The sequence below is a fragment of the Miniopterus schreibersii genome (assembly GCF_964146895.1).
Source record: "Miniopterus schreibersii genome assembly, chromosome: 10".
Taxonomy (NCBI): domain Eukaryota; kingdom Metazoa; phylum Chordata; class Mammalia; order Chiroptera; family Miniopteridae; genus Miniopterus; species Miniopterus schreibersii.
Genome location: NC_138110.1, coordinates 38388171 through 38408676, shown reverse-complemented (window position 1 = coordinate 38408676; position 20506 = coordinate 38388171). Strand labels below are relative to the sequence as shown.

Sequence of the window (20506 nt, the reverse complement as noted above, 5' to 3'; positions counted from 1 at the left end):
CAGAGTGAGTGACTCTGCTCCGTCCTATGGGAAGGAATGTATTTCTTCAGGCCAAAAATGAAACAAAATAAATGCCTTCTGTCCTTGTTCACCAAAATGTGCCCAGTGTCAGCTGAAATAATTCATCGTTATCTCTACAAGTCTCAATGGGCAAAATTTTCTTCACAAAAAAGTAGCCAGACCCTTGGTTTCCGTTTTCACTTACTGCAAGTCAGTTCTTTGTGGCAAAAAATAATGAGCGTAAAAGCCTATATCGATTCATGTTTTCACTGGAGCTTTGTTCTGTCTTCCTTCAAGCTTTGCCACCGGCTGTGTTGTGACTGGGATTAGCGTGCAGTGCTCCTGCAAACCTGGATACGCAGGAACACAGTGTGAAAGGTGGGTGCTCCCTCCCCCTCCCCTCCCCTCCCCTCCCCTCCCCTCCTCTCCCCTCCCCTCCCCTCCCCTCCCCTCCCCTCCCTTCCCCACCCCATCCTGCAGGTGGGGTGGGGGTGGGCTCTGCAGGCTGCTGCAGGCGCTCAGGCTGCCGGTGGAGCTCTGCCCAGTCGTGGCTCAGAACTAGGGGTGGGGCTGTTGGTTTCCACCGGATGGAAAAAGGTCTCTTGGGAAAAATACAAGACTGCTCACTTAATAAATCATTAACTTTCGTTTCTTTCCTATTTTGTACGTGTTTCAGAAACTTGAGAATAAAGTCCAATATGTCATAGCCCTATGTACTCCCCAACATACACCCCTATATGCTCCTACCCCCATGGGCACCCCTACATACTCCTTCCCCTTCATGTGCCTATATACCTCTTTCCCTCCACATGCCCTGCACCTTCCTCCCCCATACATATCCCTGCAAACCCCTGCCTCCATATAAATGCATCCCTACCTACTCCTGCCCCTACGTATACCCAGCCCTACCCCACGCACATTTCTACTTGCCTGTACACACACACAAGCTCTATGTACTCCTACATGCACATACATATCCATATCCACAGCCATAGATGCTCACACACACACACACACACACACACACGCTCCTCTATATCCCCACACAATATTTCATGATTAGCTACTATACCCAGGATGCTGCCAAGTATTGTGAAAACTATAGAAGGTATTTACAAGCTAGCTGGGAAGATAGCACACATATATTTGGAAAAGTAACAGTATAACAAATGAATCATATGGACGACATGTTTTTAAATTTAAAATGACTTTATCATAAAATCAATACATATTTATTATAAAAATGATGTAATGCGGGTGAGCAAAAAACCAGTGAGGCCCACCGCACCCCTACATAGCCCACTACATGCCTGCGCACTTGCAGTCCAATTCATAATCATTTTACCTATGGAAAACCACTGTTAAAAGCTTGTTGTATATTCTTACAGATCATTTCTATATGCAGACTTTTTCTTAAAAACAAAAGTAGATTCCTATTTTACTTTCTGTTTTGACTTGTTTTCTCACCTAATAGTACGTTAATAATATCTTTCCATATCAGTAAGTATTCATTGATTCAAAGCAGAATCTAAAGTAGATATTTTTAGCTAAATTTTTGTATGCATAAATTCTCAAGATATAATTATAGACTTGGATCCCTGGGGTGAAAGGCTAATAAATTTTTCAGGCTTTTGATACATTTTGCAAAATTGCCCTCCAGAAAAATTGCATCTGTTTACATTTCTATGGGCAGCAAAAGTAACTCCTGCCCCCAGTGGATACTAAAAATGGTCAATTTTTCAAATGTTTACCAATTTAATAGGGAAATAATGAATGTCTTTTTAATTTACATTTCTTTTTTAAAATAATCAGATTGGGCTTTTTCATATACTTAGTGACCATTTATAAATCTTATTTTTTGAATTGCTATCCAGGTCTTTTACCCATTTTTTTCTAGTGGAATTTTCAAAAATTTTTATTGGTTTGTACATTTTTAGAGGAAATTAATCCTTAATACTCAACGTTGCAGATGTTCTTCTCTGTTTATTTTCTGTTTGTATGTTTTTTATTTTGTTTTTGTCAATTCCAAATATGCAGCAGTTAAGTTATACTATCTTCATATCTATTCTTTTATCCTTTAGAATTTCAGCCATTAGTGTCATGCATAGAGAGGTGATATAAATGTTTTGCATATTTTCTTTTGGTCCTTTAATGGTTTGATTTCTTGCATTTAAATCTTCATGTTGGTGAAAATTTAGAACCTACCTTTTGGTGGTATTGCATCTTATGTGGTAAATAGATTTAGGGTCAACATATTAGGCAAAAATGGACCAGAGTTCAAATAATCTTAACCATCCCAATATCCCATCTCTCAATAATCTAGGGACCATGTTGCATGAAATACATGTAGTGCTTGGATACACCCCAGAACCACAACTCAGTAGGGTGAGTTTTTCACTCTAGGAGAAGGAAACTAGACCAACTGGGGAAGGAGCAGATTCCCAGCCCTCCTGCCATGCTCACTGCAGGCTGTGGCTCATTGAGTGAATGGGCACAGACACCCCCGCTGTTTTTTCTCTTACTCTCACCTCTCATGCTCGTTCCATTTTTGCCAAGTACCTTTAGTTGAATTCACTAAAGCTAAATGTCTGTATACAAAATTCCCATATAGACTTGGGTTTGTTTCTGTGCGTTTTATTTGGTCCTTGTGCCATTATCACGTCTGTATCATTTCCGAAAGTATAAAATGCATTTGAATGAATATTTGATTGAGCAAGACTCTCCCTGTAACCCTTATTTAGAATATTTTCTTTGATTATTCTGGCATGTTGTTTTTCTGGATAAACTTTAGAAAAGTTTTACCAAATTTCAAAAAAACAGAAAGTTAATTCAACTGAATTTTATAATAAGGCGGCGCCTCTCTAGACAGGGGTTATCTGAAACATCTTATGGAAAAGGTGGGCCTTAATTAAATGGGTTGAAGGGATGACTGGAACCCAGTGGAGCTGCAAGGTAGGAGTAGAAAGTGGCTCAGATCAGGAAAGTAATGCAAGAAACGACCTAGAAGATACCTGCCATGGGTGGAAGGGGGTGTTGTTGGGGGGAGTGCCTTATTGGAACTGTCTGCTAAATGTCTGAAACTGTCCTATAGTAACAAGCAGCAATTCAGGTTTCTTCTATTTTCCACTTCAGCAAGAGAAACATATCCCACACTTGCCTCACACCTATTACCCATTCTTTTCTTCATTGAAAAGTGTATGGAGATCTCAGTATATATCTGGTGCTGTGCTAATCGCTGGAGACACATTAGCAACCAAAACACAGACTCTGCCCTCAGGGTTTTTACAGTCTAGTGGTGGACTGACATACACACAAGCTGTTTAAATAGTGAGAGAGAACATAACTGGGCGAAGTCGGGCTGCAATAGGAGAGAATCCGACCATCCTCGAAGGGTGAGGGCTGGAAAGGGCAGCTATACTGAGACAGCAAGGTTGAGTGTGGTGAATGAGGGTCCCTTTTCTCCACACCCTCTCCCACACTTATTATTATGTGTCTTGTTGGGAACAGCCATTCTAACAGGTGTGAGGTGGTGTTTCATTGTAGTTTTGATTTGCATTTCCCTAATAGCTAGTGAAGGTGAGCACCTTTCCATATATCTGTTGGCCATTTGTATGTCTTCTTGGAGAAGTGTCTGTTCAGGTCCTCTGCCCGTTCTTTAATTGGATTGTTTGTTTTTTTGGTGTTGAGTTGTATGAATTCTTTACATATTTTGGATATTAACCCCTTATCAGAATTATTCTTAGCAAATATCTTCTCCCATTCAGTTGTTTGCCATTTTGTTTTATTGGTGGTTCTTTTGATTGTGACAGAAGACCTGACTTTGGGTGGTGGGCACACAATGCAATATACAGATGATGTATCATAGAATTGTACACCTAAAACCTATATAATTTTATTAACCAATATCACCACAATACCTTATTTTTAAAGGGTGGGTAGGGTGGAGAATGGGGCTTAGGAAGATCTTCCAGGCTCTGTGATTTAAAAGTTATGAAACCCCCACCTGGGAGAGACATCCTAATTCAGCCCTCCTTATGGTTCTTCACAAACAATGAAGCAAAACAACAATGGGCTGGATGAGACATTCATCTGCCAGGCAGCTGATTTGAAAAGAGAAATTCGTAATTAACAGTTCTTATTTCAGCTTAATTTGTTACATTTGCTGTCTCAAGATAGCAAGCTATTGTTTCTTTAAAATTTTTAAAGACATTTTCACAGGTAAATGCCATTTTAATGTCAAAATTTTTCATTTGTTAAATGTTTATTGAGCACCCTCTCTATGCCAGGCGTCAGTCCTGGCAGAGTCGTTAACTGTGCATTGATAAATACAAGGACAGTTAGAGTAAAAGCAGGAATATATGCAGGAGCTAGTTGGGCAGGGAGGGAGCAGCCAGTCGGGGGGAGAGGGGAGGAAAGGCTTCCCAGCACATAGCCTGCTCTGGGGATTGTTCCCTCAGCCACCCCTGATTTCCATATTGATCAAACCACTGGCTCCTGTGTGCAATTTATTCATCTGCCATTCGGCTCTAGGGATAACTGAGGATTCTGTCCTGGGTGTCAAGGAGGAAGGGAGCAATCTCTGCCTGCATCCCACTCACATTCTCATTCAAGCCATAAATATCTCTGTGCTGAGACACATTCATTCTTGAAAATCTAAATCAACCTTCCTCTGATAGGGTTACAATATCCTAAACAGGGAGCCAGAGGTTGAGAAAATTGGGTGGAATAAATGATGTGTTCATTGAGTGTTTCTCTTCTTTTCTGTATTTTGTGTAGGTGTGCTCCAGGATATTTCGGAAATCCCCAGAAGTTTGGAGGTAGCTGCCAACCATGCAATTGTAATAGCAATGGCCATTTGGGCAGCTGTGACTCCCTGACCGGAGGTAAGATCAACTCATACCTCTGTTAACCTGCATTTATCAGACTAGTATAAAGTAACAGTGAAGAACTCAAGCAAACATTTATAGGGAGCACAATGCCCAATTCCAGCTAGCAAATTGTCCCTTTATTTTGATAACCTGTGGAATGCTGAGGCAGTATTTTCAACTTTGGTGAATAACTTACTTCAAGTAGGTTGTTGGGGTTTTTTTAAAGTAAATTGTTTTTAAAACTCAACTAATTATAACCAAAATAACCTCAGACCCTATTTTGATAAGGTTATTTGTCACATCAGCGTTCTTTATGTATCTAAAGAAGTCAAAGTATTCTCTCTCTAATAGCAATAAATGTTCTGGGATGTAGGTGGTACAATTGAGATGGATATTACATATCAAGGAAAAGGTAACTACTGGGAATTAGTGGGTTCATTAGGAAGGACTTGAAAGAAAAGGGAAGACTATGCTCTCCCCTCTTTGACAGAGAATATTAATGTGATTTCCTAGGAAAATGCCATTGACATAGTGTAATGCCAACCCCTTAGATAAAGTCTGTCACTTTATAGTTATAAACAAAACCCTGAATGTGTAGATTAGATTTGGTAAAGTGACTGTTTCCAAAGGAAGGAAGAGTGAATGAATTATTATTAGTCCAGAATGAAGTGTCTATTTTCATGCCTCAGGGCCTCATCCTTGGCTCCATCTTCAATATCAACTCAACACTGTCGATTTGAATGGAAATACAGTTATCAGATGACACAAAGTTCAGAGAGAGCAAAATGCCTCCTGCAGCACAGTTAGAATACAAAAGGGTCTCAACAGCCTGGAATAACGGGCCAATTCTAACCAGACAAAATTATGTTAGGGATAAGCATATGGCCCTATAGTTGAATGGGAAAAAAATCAACCTTTAAGTCTGTGGTAAGTGAGATGTAACTTAGTAGTAGGAGGTGTGAAAAGACTAAGACTTTCATTAACAGTAAGTTCAGTGCTCAGGAGAGTAATGTGGCTCCTGAAAGACACCTCACACTATCTTCGCCGAGTTCTAGTGTCTAAAACCAGGTGGTCTCCCATTCCCTGGTTCTCTGCTCCTATAAGTCCTCAGGTGGGGTTTGTGTCTTTAGAAGGCAATAGACAAGCTCCAGCTTGTTCGGAAAGATGGTAAGACTGCGAAGGGACTTAGAGTCATGTCACATGAGGGGGGATTAACAAACCAGGACAGTGAAGAGAATACTTGGAAAGCACATATTTGAAAGGCTGGTGTGTGGGAGAAGGGTTCGTTGTGTACTGTGGAAGGAGGGATAGAACCTACACCAAAGAGTGGAAGCTAGAGGGAGTTCTATTTTAAATGATCTTAGAAAAGAAGTGTCAGATGTTTAAAGATGGAAAGGACTTTTAAAAGGAACTGAGTTTTGCTGTCATTGGAGGTATTCAAGGAGAAGCTTCAACCTTATGCCCAGTTTACTTGTGAGGTTAATATCTTTCCCCTCTATTCTAATAACAAAAATAGGCAATGTGAAATGAAGGTGGTAAATATTGTTCCCCAAATGGAAGAAAATGCTCACACGTGAGACTTGTTTGTTCCTGTGAGCTTTTTTCCCTCTCTTCTCATCCTTCCTTTTTCTTTCAATTAATAATGTACAGATTGTGTGATGGCCAAACTCAAACTTGTTGAGAAAGTTGCACTGATATATCAATGATGCACTTAAGTCAAGTCCCCCACAAACTGTTCCAGGTGCTATGGGAGATTGCAAAGGAAACAAAACATCTTTCCTGGCTGTGAGGCATTTATGGTCTAATTGAGGAAATAAAAGTGACATGACTACAAGAATGAGCAAATGATTTAAAAAAAAATGAGTAAGAGACACTTAGGATTATATATAATAAATGAAAATGCGTACAAATATGTATAAAGGAGACATTGATTGTCTTTGAGTGGAAGGATCGAGGGTGTTTTTATATTCTTCTTCTGATTTTCCCAAATTTTCCCTAGTGAATTTACTTAACAGTAAATGTGGTTTAAAATATATGCATATACACACAAAGTGTGGAATGTTGCCTGCTGCCGAGACCAAACATGAAAACATGTCTAGGAACTTTTCAAACTTCGCGTCTTCCTGTGGTGATGTTCGATGATTTTACAGAGGGAAGTGAGAGGGTGTTTCAGTGTAAGAATACATGGTATGGGGGGGAAAATGTGGAAGGGGGTGAACAGTGTGCAAGGATGACCAGTAAGCTTTCCTGGCTGTGCCTGAGACTCTCAAAATTTGGCTTATATTTATGGCAGTTGGCAGTGTGGGTTCACTAAAATTGTGTGCATATCTCTCTCACAGCATGTGTCACACTGTTGCGTAATTTGTCTGCCTCCCCTATGGGACCATTAAGCCACAGAACAGCAGGGATTTTTGTCTCGGTATCTTTGTATCTCCTGCACCTACCACAGGCCCATAGTGCACAGTGGATGCTCAAAGGTGCCCAATGAATGTTTATTGAATGTTCCTGAATGGTATTGGAAGAGGCTGTCAAATGAAGAAAGCCTCAACACTAATGACTAGGAGTTTTAATTTTATAAGAATGACATGACCCTTTATAGAGAAGAAGGTGAATATAGAATCAGAGAGGCCACAAGAGAAGTTCCTACAGCAAGACTGCTGGGAGATGAGAAAGCTCCCTGAGCAGTGGCACAGGTCGGGGAAGGAAAGGGAAGAGCCGGTGATCATGGACAGTTTGGTGACTAAAATCTTGCAAAAACTAGCTTTTCTGAAAGCCAAATCAGAAAACAGATTATGAATAAGCTTAATAACACTACCTTCTTTGGTTATGCCTTGGGTCAGAATGCACAAACCAAGAACCCAAAGATGGCAGCCCAGGAGAAGAATGTGATGGTGAGTAAAGAAAGCACCTTTCCTTTCCCAATTGTGCAGTTTTGCTTAAGATATGTGAGCCCCAATCTGGAACATGCAGTTTCCAGTCTGGGAAAGCTATGTGGGAGGAGGGAGGAGGGAGGAGGGAGGAGGAAGACTAGTTAAGGTCAAATCCAGCCTCTGTCAACTAAGAGCTATATGACCTTGGGCAAGTGACCTTCTCCAAGCTTCAGTTTCACCATTTGCAAAATGGACATAATAACTAGGTCAACCTCATTAGAGTTTTTGGAAAAATTCTTGTAAATCTCTTGTCACAATGCCTGGTAAATAGCAATAAATAACTAAAAGCTATTTATTATCTTTCCTACATATAAAATAAGCAACAATTTGCATATTTTGACTCACCAGGCTATTTACCCTTGCAAGAAGATTCACCAGTTCTTCTTTTTTTCCAGTTTTATTGAGATATAATTAACATATAACATTGTGTTAGTTTAAGGTATACAACATAATGATTTGATATACATTGCAAAATTATCACAATAAGTTTAGTTAATATCCATCATCTCACATAGTTAGAAATTTTTTTCTTATGATGAGAGCTTTTAAGATCTAGTCTTTTAGCAACTTTCAAATATGCAATACAGTATTATTAACTATAGTCACCATGCTATACATTACATCCCAGGAATTATTTGTCTTATAACTGGGCCTTTTTTACTTTTGACCACCTTCAACCATCACCACCCCCATTTCTAAAATTTTTAAAATGCATCCTGTCTAGACACCTCCCTTTCTCAGAATCCATGGCCCTCCCTGACAAGTCTAGGATTGTGATGTTTGCCTGTGGTGACCCACATGCATATTAACTGGGTTGTATAGTCCTTGTGCCCTGTTTGCATTCCTGTGGCTCCAGCCTGCAGAACACTTGCCTTTGATTGTGGCCCCTACAGATTGTGACAGCTGTGTTATGACACTCTTGAATGACCTGGCCACCATGGAGGACGAGCTCCGCTCAGTCAAGTCGCAGCTGCAGGAGCTGAGTGCCAGTGCGGGCACTCTGCAGCAGATGGGTCACTTGGAGACCCAGACCAAGGACCTGAGGGTAAGTAGCCTGTGGGTCCAGCATGATGCTGGCCCACATTAGATATGTGTTGAATAGATGCAGCATGAATGAATATTCCTCAAGCAGGAAAGGAGGGCTTCACTCCACTTAAGGTTCAGGGGGCTTTCCTCCTTCCTCTAATCTAAATGAAGATTGGATTCTTTTTAATTGAGGTATAATTGACCTACAATATTGTATTAGTTTCAAGTGTATAACAGTGATTCAATGTTCACATACATTTTGAAGTGATCACCACATAAGTCTAGTTACCTTCTGTCACCATACAATGTTATTACAGTACTATTGGTTACTTTCTCCATGCTGTTTGCTGCTTCCCTGTGACTTATTTATTTTATAAATGGAAGTTTGTACCCTTTAATCCCCTTCACCTTTCTGCCCATCCGCCCCCACTCTTTGGCAAACAGCAAAAGATATATATTCTCTGTATCTGTGAGTCTGTTTCTGTTTTGTTTTATTTGTTCATTTGTTTTGTTATTTAGATTCTACATATAAGTGAAATCATACAGTATTCGCCCTTCTCTGTCTGACTTATTTCATGTAGAATAATACATTTTTACTGATGGGAAGTATTAGTAAATACACAAAACTAACACTTCTGAATGAACATTCCTTACTTACTGAATGTTTCTGGGCCAGTTTTTCTCATGGAGCCTTCTTGCATTCAGAAGACTCAAAATCACATTTGTGTAAAATTGTTATTAACTCTTCTTTAAATGTTTGATGAATTTTTCCAGTGAAGCCATGTGGGCCTGGGGTTTTCTTTGTCGGAGGTTTTTGTTTGTTTGTATATTTGTTTTTAAATAAAGCATAAGTTCAATTTTTAAAAATAGATGTGGGACTATTTGGGTTATCAATTTCTTCTTGGGTGATATTTGGTAATTTGTGTCTTTCAAATAATTTTTCATTTCATCTAAGTTATCAAATGTATTGACATAAAATTATTCATAATCTTCCCTTATTATTCATTTAATATCTACAAAATCTGTAGTGATGCATTCTCATTCATCCCAGATATTGGTAATTTGTACTTATCTCTTTTTTCTTTATTATTCTGGCAAGAGGTTTGTTAATTTAATTTTTTTATTTCACTGATTTTCTCTGTTGTTTTTCTGTTTTCAATTTTATTGATTTCTTTTTTCATTTATATTTTTTCTTCCTTCTGCTTGCTTTGGGTTTAATTTGCTAGTTTTTACAGATTCAAAACCCTTCTTGTTTTTAATATAAGCATTTAATGCTAAATATTTCCCGAAGCACCACTTTAGCTTCATCCCGCACATTTTAAAATGTTGTGTTTTCATTTTTATTCAATTCAGAAGATTTTCTAATTTCCCTTGTGACATGTTTTTGATCCCTGAGTTACTTCTAGTGTGTTGTTTAATTTCCAAATTGGGTATTTTCCAGATAACTTTCTGTTATTGATTTCTAATTTAATTCTGTTGTGATCAAAGAACATACTTTATATGATTCCAGTTCCTTTAAATGTGTTAAGATTTGTTTCATAGCTCAGAATATGGTCCACCTGGGAGAATGTTATATGTTCACTTGTAAAGAAGGTGGTCAAGAGGGTGTCCTGAGAAGTAATGGGGTCTAAAGTTCCTCACAGGGCAAGAGTCAAGCTCACCCCATGAATTAAGGCTGAAAAAACAACCCTGAAATTGCCCAATGCTCATTGTTGGGAATAGCTACATGAGAACCTAGGAAAGCTACAAACTTATAGCTGGGACCTGGACAAGATTCACAAACCAGACTCTGTACTAGAATGTGACATCCTCAACATCACCATAGTATATAAGTCCTAAACCGCCAATATAAGACCTGGTCCTGGACTAGAGGGTGGGAGTGATGATAACTGTAAGATCACTGGACAGGACACACAGAGTGCAGAGAGGAAAAGCTCCCACTAAGAGTGAGCTTGCAGACACTGTAATAGACAAATAACAATAAGAAAGATAGCTAACAGAAGCAGCAGTCAAGAGATGAGTTCCCTTTAGATAAAATGAAAATCACAGGACAATCTGAACAAGAAATTTAAATACCAGAAACCAAACAAGAAGAGGTGGATATGAAAAGGTCCAATTAAAAATCATGGAAATGAAAAAATATATACTCATTGAAGTAAAAGAATTCAATAGATGGGATAAAACCCTAAGCTAGACATAGGGAAAGAGGCTTTGGAGAAAGTTTAATAAGTGCTTTTAGAATGAGGGCTAATTCTAAACCCATTAATAGCTACAGTTGAGAATACATAGCAAAAAATAATGCTAGAAAAATGGTTCTTTTCTATCCCATCAGGATCATTTTAGTCATGGTTTATAGGCTTAATGTGGGGGTTAGGGGGAAGCCTTTATGTTTTGAGAGAGAAAGAAGCCACTAGAGTTACTCTGATGTCATCAATAAAACTCTGCACTTCTTCAGTGAAGGGAAGGGAACCAACGTTCCAGTACCCGCCCTGTGTGCCAGGCTCTGTGCTAAAAGTTTTATTTAAGTCTCACAACACCTTATGAGGACAATAGTGTTATTTCCTTGAACAGGCATGGAAAAGCTAAGTAACTTGCCTAAAATTACATAGCTAGTATGTGGTAGTGCTAGAATTCCAACCAAGATCAAATTCTAAGACCATGCTTTACCCACTGTACTTTTTATCCAAGTGTTCTCCTAACATTTGACAGAATGATGGGCCTTAGTTTGCCCAGAGCAAAATTAAAATGGAACAATTTTCTTGCCATATCACACAAGCACTGTGAGAATTTAGTACAAAGTGTGAGAGGAAAGCTAACATTTTTAATGCTTGTGCATGTATGATGTTTCATAATACATTAGCCCAGTTTCCACCATAAACAACTTGACAGCTTCATGTTACAACCTGTAATATACTGATAAAGGAGATAAGGCTCAGTGAGCTTATCTACTAAATGGAGAACCTAGAGTTTGTACCTGAGCTGTGTCCTTTTACCCAACACTGGCTCTCGCATACAAATAGAGGTAATAGTATTTCTTTTTCTTACAAAATTTTTTAAAGATATTAACAAAATTTTTCCCCAAAATTGAAAATATTCGCTATCCTAGATATTATATGCAGCAGTGTCACCTTCTCAAAGTAATGAGGCAGTTTAATACTCCAGAAAGGACAGGGGACCTGGATTCTTGTCCTGAAGCAATACTGATTGGCTATACAGTCCTGGCATGGACAAGTCACCCAATTTCTTTGGGCTTCTGTTTTCTCATTTGTAGTAGGAGGGTATTCAATTAAGTGAGCTCTGAGTTCCCTTACTGCTCTAACATTCTTTGAATCTAATGATTCCTCCAATAAAGTAGCCATAGGCACTGATTTTAGTATCATAAGGTTAAATATAGGTTAAAAACAACTGAATTCATTATAGAATCTGGAAATTAATACATTAGGTAAGTGGTATCACTCTCATTTCTATAAGGTTAGGTCATTCATTCAAGTAAAGTATCTCTTGTCTTTTCACGTTTTTAAATGTTGCTATTTTTATTGTAGATCCATATCACAATTTATATTAGAAAATAGATTCTTCATGTAGCCTATTTTGAAGAACCATGTTTTTTCTTGTGGAACCAGCAGCATTGGTCTTGCTAAATGAATCTTTTCATATTATCAACCCAGGTTTACCAAGTTGATAGGATTTACTCCAAATTTCTACTCTCAAGTGAGATTAACTTTGTATTTGACTTTCAGAACCAGCTGCTCAACTACCGTTCTGCCATTTCAAATCAGGGCTCAAAAATGGATGGCCTAGAAAAAGAACTGAGCAATTTGAATCGTGAATTTGACACCTTGCAAGAAAAGGTAATGTGTTAGGTCAATAGCATTAACTTTTTGTTTGTACTTTCAAAATATTATTAATCCCCCCCCCCCATTAACTTCAATTTGTTGCCAATACATTTATTTTTCCTATAGGTTCAAATAAATTCCAGGAAAGCACAAACATTATATAACAACGTTGATCGGACAACCCAAAGCGCAAAAGAGCTGGATGCAAAGATTAAAAACGTCATTCGAAATGTGCACAGTAAGAAGAGTTACTCTATCCAATTAACTTTTTATGTTACATAGCCCTTTTCTGCACGCTGAAAGAATTTTCCTTTAAGAGTTCAACATTATGAAGATCCTGCAGTCAGAGGAACCCTCCCATAAAAACATCTGCCTGTTTTTAAGTAGCCTGCGGGAGGCCAGCATTCCCAGTCTAATAAGCCGCTCTTGTTTTCCAGTTCTTCTGAGGCAGATCTCCGGGGCGGACGGAGGAGGGAGCAGCTTGCCACCCGGGGAGTTTGCCAGGAAGCTGGCCGAGGCCGAGCGCATGCTGAAGGAGCTGCGGAGCCGCGACTTTGCAAGGAACCTGAGAGAAGCAGAAGCTGAAAAAAGAGAGGCTCAGCTCTGTAAGGATGTCCCCAAACTCTTGCATCCGTCCATTCTCATCGGTCTGAAATACAGTGTGCAAAGTACAATATCGAGTCCCTAGTTACAGGTGGAGGGTGTCCTCATTTCAGTGGATATTACTGTTAGAGCATCGTGTGGTGAAAACGGGTTGCCCATCCAAGTTACTAACATCTTACCATCAGGCAAAAAAAGGGAGGTGTCTTCTCCTAAGATATTAGATACTGACACCTCTCTTCCATTTTTACTGCATTTTCATTATTCTTTAATTCAGCTCCTCCCATCTTTGTCATTATATCACTTTTGAATGGTCACCTCATCACCATTGGGTTTGAATTACAAATTGATATTAGCACTATTATTGCAAAAACAAAAAATGGATATAGTAGGAGTGAACGGAATAGATCTAAAGTTTCGATTAGGGAAAAATGCCTCATCAGCTAAAAACTGAGAAATACTAGTTTTTCTAGTAAAATTTTCTGTAGTAAAATAATGTTATCAATGGCTAATTTATAACTGCTACAGATAGTAGCAGTTTTCTTTTAGAGTTTGTATTGTTTAAATTTAAAATTAGCCTTGGCTTTTAACTGCAAGGAGACAGAAATCGTGGTAGAGTGCACGTGCCGTATACTCCGCAGATCTAATTCAAATCCCTGGGCTGACTGGTCGTGCAGTCTTGGGTCATCACCTAATTTCTGCATCTCTGTTTCCTTATATGAAACATGAGAATGTTACTGTTTTCACGCGGTTATCATAAAAGTTAAATGAGGCAGTGGGTTCAATGCACAGAGCAGGTGCTGCATGAATGTTAGTTTCCTATTCCCTCGAAAATTCAAGGAAAACCATGAAATGATTAGAAACGTAAGTCTCCTTCTGTAGTCTTTTTAACTTAGATGCAACGTACTCATCTCGTAAGTAGAAAACATAAAGTGATGTATTACAGTGCTGAATCGGATAAGGAGCTGGATGGAAAACCACCAGGTGCAGAGCAATGGACTTGTTAAGAACATGCGGGATTCTTTAAATGACTATGAAGCCAAACTCGCTGACCTCCGTACTGCACTGCAGGAGGCAACAGCCCAGGCAAATAAGGCCACTGGCCTCAACCAAGACAACGAGAGGACTTTGGAATCCATCAAGGTGAGTTCAAAGTCAGAGTCTGCACACTTTCACTAATGACAAGGATGAGGGAGATGGATCTTTACTGTTGATTAAATGGCATAGCCAGGGGCCCATCTGCATATCTAGTCTTATGCACCTCTCTCTATGGTGAACCTTCTAATCAAACAGGAATGAGGCAGTAAATGCAAAACCAAAGTTATCCCTACTCCTCAGTTGCCAGAAAAGATTCTGAACTTAAACCACTGAGAAAGCAGAGCAAATCCCCCTCTTCCCCACCCCCCTGGCTGACAGAGTACTATAGGAAAAATGTTACCAAGTAGATGAGAAGTTAAACTAATATCGTTATTAATTCAAAGTATGTAATATGTTTTAAATAACTTTTTGGGTCAGATGCATAAACATCATCATAATCACCAGCAAGGGCATTTTAAGCCATCACCTGCTTTTTTTTAAGGGAATAAATTAAATATAGGCCTCATGCAGGAGCTGCAGTGACAGAATTGAGAGCTCAAGATTCTATGGTATATATTTTCAGTGGTGAACATTGTATGCTAACCAACAACAAAATTGTGAGAGGTTATGAAATGACAGTAAGATCTAAGTGGAATAACATAGGACTGACTCCCAAAAAGAACATGGTGAAAGACAATAAAGAATATCTTAGCAGGTGGCAATATGCTTTATTCCCAAAACCTATTCCAACAGTAACACCTCTGTTGAAGTCCTGATTATGCCCAGCCAAGGGAGCAGATGAGAAGAGAACTTTCTGGGTCCTGCACCTTGGCAGCCTCCTGGCCTGGCCTTCTCAGGTCCTATGTGCTCTCTCATTGAAGTCCACCTGCATCCCCATGGGGACTGGCACAGTGATGTGTTGATGGTTGGGGCTGGTTTATGTAGTTAAAAATCCCTCCTTCTCCTCCACCAACCAGAGCTTACGTGTATGCCGTCCATGCCCAAGATGACACCAGCATAGACACCTCCTTCGACAGGGATAACGACTGTTTCATGGGCATGGAGTTTGAGGAAACTGTGACAGTGCACCCACACTGCAAAGAGAGCGGATTTCCCCTCACTTTGCAATTGCCTAGATGATCTTTAAGTTCAAGAAAACATTCTGACTCTTGAAATTACTTCTAGGCTCTTCCCCAATAAATATGCCTGTGCCTGCTAATGATATATTCTGCAGCTCATGCAGATATTCTTTTTATTCTCTCCAGAGGCAAGTTAAAGAAATGAATTCCTTGCAGAGTGATTTCACCAAGTCTCTAGCCACTGCAGACTCTTCCTTATTGCAAACCAACGTTTTGCTGCAGCTGATGGAGAAAAGCCAGCAGGTAGAGACAAAACTTGTTCTCGAGAAAAATCGAAAAATACTTAAATTATATTGCAGGGAAACTATGAGATGAGCTGATCTACTTTTTTTCCTCCAGTATATGTCTTTTACTTGGACGGAAATATACCAAAATGCCAACCAGAGGAGCGGTGTGAATGATGTGGCTTCTTTGTGTTTTTGTATTGCCTAATTTGCCTGCAACGAGCAAATGTTACTTTCATAATTTAAAAAATTGAAATGCTGTTTTTAAAATATCAAGCATACCTTTATTAGCAGAAAACATTTAGGACTGATAAAAGATTGACATTTCTTAGCCCAATGGGCATTTTGAAAGTATCTTTTATGATCGCTATTTCCAAATCAGAAAAAAAAGTGTTTTGGCCTAGTACAAATTTACACTAATGATAACAGCATGCTGTTATAAAATTTATCAAAGGGCGTCCCTGCCATAAGGAAAATGTTCGAATGGTGGTTAAACTTGGGAGAATGTTATGAACACCACTATCTGAAGTCATCAAAGATTAATTGGTGTAGTAAATGGGCTTAGAAAACAAATTCCTTCTTGTTGCTTCCTGGAAACGTGTCATTTAGGACAGAGTTCAAGAAAATGGCATATACATTCTTTGCTTAAATTGACACTGTCTCTGTTTACTTGGAAAAAAACAGGACTATAAAAAATTAGCTGCCACTGTGAATGAAGTAAGACATGAACTAAGTGACAAAGTGAGAGAACTTTCCAAATCCGCCAGCAAAGCATCGCTGGTGGCGCAGGCAGAGAAGCATGCGCAGTCCTTACAGGAGCTGGCAAAGCAGCTGGAGGAGTGAGTGTGGGCCCTGGAGGTTTCACCGTGCCCCTGCTGAGGCCTGGTGTGGAAGCCCCCCCCTGGGCGGGCTGGGTCTCCAGAACAGGGTGGAGGGTGGACCCAGGGCATAAGTCCAACCCGATCTACAATAGGGGACTGATTCCCAGTTGCACTTGGGCAGAGCTGCAGGACCCACTGCCTAGGTCTCCACCCGTCAAATGAATTGGGGTCAGGGGCAGGCAGGGGGCCTGCTGGAGCACTTCCCCCATCTGTCTTCCAGGATCAAGAGGAACGCCAGTGCGGATGAGCTGGTGCGTCGTGCTGTGGACGCGGCCACTGCCTATGAGAACATCCTCAACGCCATCAAAGCGGCGGAGGATGCCGCCGACAAGGCCACTAGTGCCTCCGAGTCTGCCCTCCAGGTGGGCACCTGCACTGGCACCTTCTCTAGATGCACTCTGGAGATGTCTCTCTTATTTTCTTTCTCTGTGAACCAAGGGATGGATGGACACACACACACATGCATATATACAGTTAGCATTACTTTAAATCAGAACTTGTTATATAGAATAGCCTTGAACTTGCTCCAGATATGGGTCGTTATTTATATGACTAATGTGTAGTACAACCAATGTCACCCCAAAACATTTAATTTTTAAAATAACTTTGTAAAACCAGATAGAAATTACACTAATTATCAATTTTGAACCAAGATAAATATTATATCCTGCTTCTTATCTGGTATGCTTTTAGGCTGTGGTTAAGTATTAACATTTACCAAAAAAGAGAGAGATTTTTGTGTACAGTTTGAGAACCATTTATTTCCTTTGTCTTAAACCTAGGCACGTCTGTGGAGTCCTATGGGATCTGATATGTACCATATAATATTCTTATATTTAAAAATAAAGAACAAAATATTAAATATCAAAGAATTAGGGGAAGGCCTTATTGGAAGGTTGAAGACTTTTATCTCCCAAAGACTAAAAACCTAAAAGCAACTCCATTCTGTCTTCAGTTATTTCAGAGAGTACTGTACAAGTGATACTGAGAAAATGAGACAGGTGTCATATAATTCATCAATATGTCACCAGAGATGGGTCCACTTCCCCAAGCCACAAATGTCCACCTAGACCCCTAAATGTATCTTTTAAGGAACAGTCTTTTTAAACCTCTTCTTCAAACTTCAAACTTCATTCTTTAAAGATTAAAGATAAAGGCTTTGGGGTAGGATAAGAAAAAGAATCTTATTTCATGTTTCCTAAGCTGCACCACATGCTTAAAGCTGCTCAATGTTTTGCTTTCAGACAATGACAAAGGAAGATGTTCCAACAAAAGCTAAAACCCTGAGTTCCGACAGTGATAAACTGTTAAATGAAGCCAAGATAACACAGAAGAAGCTACAACAAGGTATTGGGGGGAGGGGGTGGTCAGGTTATAATCAGGGACTTGAAAACAACCTATAGGACCAGGAGAGGCAGCCCTAGAAAAAAATGCTCTTCCTGAATCTCAGCATTGATGCACATTTGTAAATCCATGGTTTATTTTATAAATTTGATGTTTCTACCCAATATTTTAACATATACTAACTTAACTAGAACCTCATGAATATAATAAATCTTGAGGGTGACAAGCCTGTTTTGGCCAGGCCTTTATGGGGCTATTTAATTTAATCTACTTGTGACCGTGGCATTGGGAACCCACATAGCATAGAGGTAAGTACAGTACTGGTTTCTTATTTAAGGTCTAGACCATTAATTTCTGGTCATTAGAGTAACTGCTTCAAATTTTCTTAAGTCCTGAAATCTTAGTAATTAAAAGTACCAAAAACTAGTACCACTGTGAAACATGAGGATTTTTTAATTATAAATTTTATCATTGAAAAAGTTCCACTTATTTAATTTTAAAAAAAAGAATTAATCCACCTCAATCTCACCAAATTCCTGTGTCTGAAAATGTGGTCCCTTGATATTCTCCGGTCCCTCGTGGTCACTCACAGCTGGGCAGCCATCTGAACGCCCACAGCCCTCACTCAGCTTCTTAGTCGCTTCAAAGGGATTAGATGGCTTCTACTACTAACTTACCTTTCTTCTTTCATTCATCTATAAAAATTAAATACATGAAAAATAAAATACAAAATATTAACATAAAATGATTTGCCTAGCAAATTTCAAGAATTAAAATTTCCTTGTATGATCTCTGCTCTCTATAAAATTTGAGGTAAGAAGTGAGGATCAGTGTTTTAAATAGGTTTAGGACGCTAACCACATTGTTACTTTTTCCTTTTATTTTCTTTTGTTTCTAAATATATGACCCCCTTCATCCATTTCTCCCACCACTACCTCTGGCAACCACCAGTTTATTCTCTGTATCTAAGAGCTTTTTGTTGTTGTTTTTATTTTTATTTATTTATTTATTTATTTATTTTATTTTTTAAATATATCTTTATTGATTCAGAGAGAGGACAGGAGAGGGAGAGAGAGATAGAAACATCAATGATGAGAGAGTCATTGATCGAGCCCGCAACCCGGGCATGTGCCCCGACCGGGAATTGAACCCCGATCGCCTGGATCCTAGGTCGACACTCAACCGCTGAGCTATGCCCGGCCAGGCTGTTGTTTTTAGATCTTATGTATAAGAGAAATCATATGGGTTTTGTCAACATTGTTATTTAAACCAGTCCTAGAATCATAATTTAAGCCATCTATCATCAGTTTGGTCTTGTAGCATTCACTGGTCATTTTCCATGACCCCAAAGTGGCAATATTATCAACTAGGACTGTGAGCTCTGCTCCTTTCACTGAATTCCCTTAAGTGTATCAGTTTGGAAATGAACAGAAACAAGCAATGCCTAAGTGTGTGTGTGTGTGTGTGTGTGTGTGTGTTTGCTTGGATAAGGCTCTGATAACAACATTCCTTTCTTATACTCTGAAACTGAAGAGGCACCTTTCTGCATTATTCATTCATTTGTTCATCTGGTCATACAGTCATTCATTCATTCTATAAATATGTATTAATATTAAGCCCTGACTAGTGCCAGACATAACACTTTACCATGGGACACAGCAGCGAACAAGACAAACACATTCTTTCCCTTCATTAAAGAGAGACTTCTGTCCTGAGCAGAGTGGAAGTTAAATTCTCCCCTAGGTTATTAAGCCTCTCCCTTTCTTCATGCGTATTTCCCAGGAGCTCGGGCCACGGGCTTTCATATGCTCCTGATCTCCATAACCAGAGGACCCTGAAGCTGTGGGTCTAGACACAAGCAGTGGGCACCTCTGGGATGACCCCTTAAATGCAGGTCTGCTCAAAGCTGTGCAGACACTAGCTACTTAAGGGCGACTAATACCAATGCGGGATAAAAATGCACAGAGTAATTGCCTCTTAATGCTTTATTTTATTTTAGAAATCAGTCCAGCTCTGAACAACCTACAGCAAACTCTGGAAATTATGGCAGTTCAGAAAGGGATGATAGACGCCAATATTACTACCATCCGTGATGATCTTCGTGGGATAGAGAGAGGTCAGCATCTCCTGAACCCACCAAGCCTGGCTTCTTTTGTTGAACAGTTTAGATACTTACACTTCCCTATTTGTGTGTGTATCAGATGACATCGATGGTATGATCAGTAGTGCAAAGAGCATGGTCAGAAATGCCAACGATATCACAGATGAGGTTCTGGATGGGCTCAACCCCATTCAGACAGATGTGGAAAGAATTAAGGATACCTATGGGAGCACACACAGCGAAGACTTCAACAAGGCTCTGACTGACGCGGATAACTCAGGTATCAGGCATTCTTGGCCAGGAAAGGTTATCCATTTTCTCCATTGTTATGTGCTTTGATCAATTTAAATTCTTCCCTGATAAAGTATGATCTTAGAAATTAAAACATTAGAAAACAGTTTCACATAACACATTCAAAGAGTGTGGGTATTCTATTAGTTAGAAAGACCAGGCAGGATCCATTAACATTGCTATTGATTT

At 39.4% G+C, this 20506-nt stretch overlaps 1 protein-coding gene across 2 annotated transcripts in view; it reads left to right on the top strand.

Annotated features, from left to right (window-relative positions):
* The window catches only part of LAMA3 (laminin subunit alpha 3), a gene marked incomplete at its 5' end in the record, with an annotated part of 187030 nt that overhangs the window by 132129 nt on the left and 34395 nt on the right, over nucleotides 1-20506 (top strand). For both annotated transcript variants that reach the window (XM_081148996.1, XM_081148997.1), the window contains 14 exons: nucleotides 298-378; nucleotides 4777-4883; nucleotides 7709-7759; nucleotides 8692-8843; nucleotides 12565-12675; nucleotides 12787-12898; nucleotides 13098-13265; nucleotides 14207-14403; nucleotides 15603-15719; nucleotides 16385-16539; nucleotides 16802-16943; nucleotides 17826-17928; nucleotides 19925-20041; nucleotides 20127-20306. In XM_081148996.1, coding sequence (XP_081005122.1) covers nucleotides 298-378; nucleotides 4777-4883; nucleotides 7709-7759; nucleotides 8692-8843; nucleotides 12565-12675; nucleotides 12787-12898; nucleotides 13098-13265; nucleotides 14207-14403; nucleotides 15603-15719; nucleotides 16385-16539; nucleotides 16802-16943; nucleotides 17826-17928; nucleotides 19925-20041; nucleotides 20127-20306 — 1793 coding nt within the window. The remainder of the gene's footprint in view (nucleotides 1-297; nucleotides 379-4776; nucleotides 4884-7708; nucleotides 7760-8691; nucleotides 8844-12564; nucleotides 12676-12786; nucleotides 12899-13097; nucleotides 13266-14206; nucleotides 14404-15602; nucleotides 15720-16384; nucleotides 16540-16801; nucleotides 16944-17825; nucleotides 17929-19924; nucleotides 20042-20126; nucleotides 20307-20506) is intronic.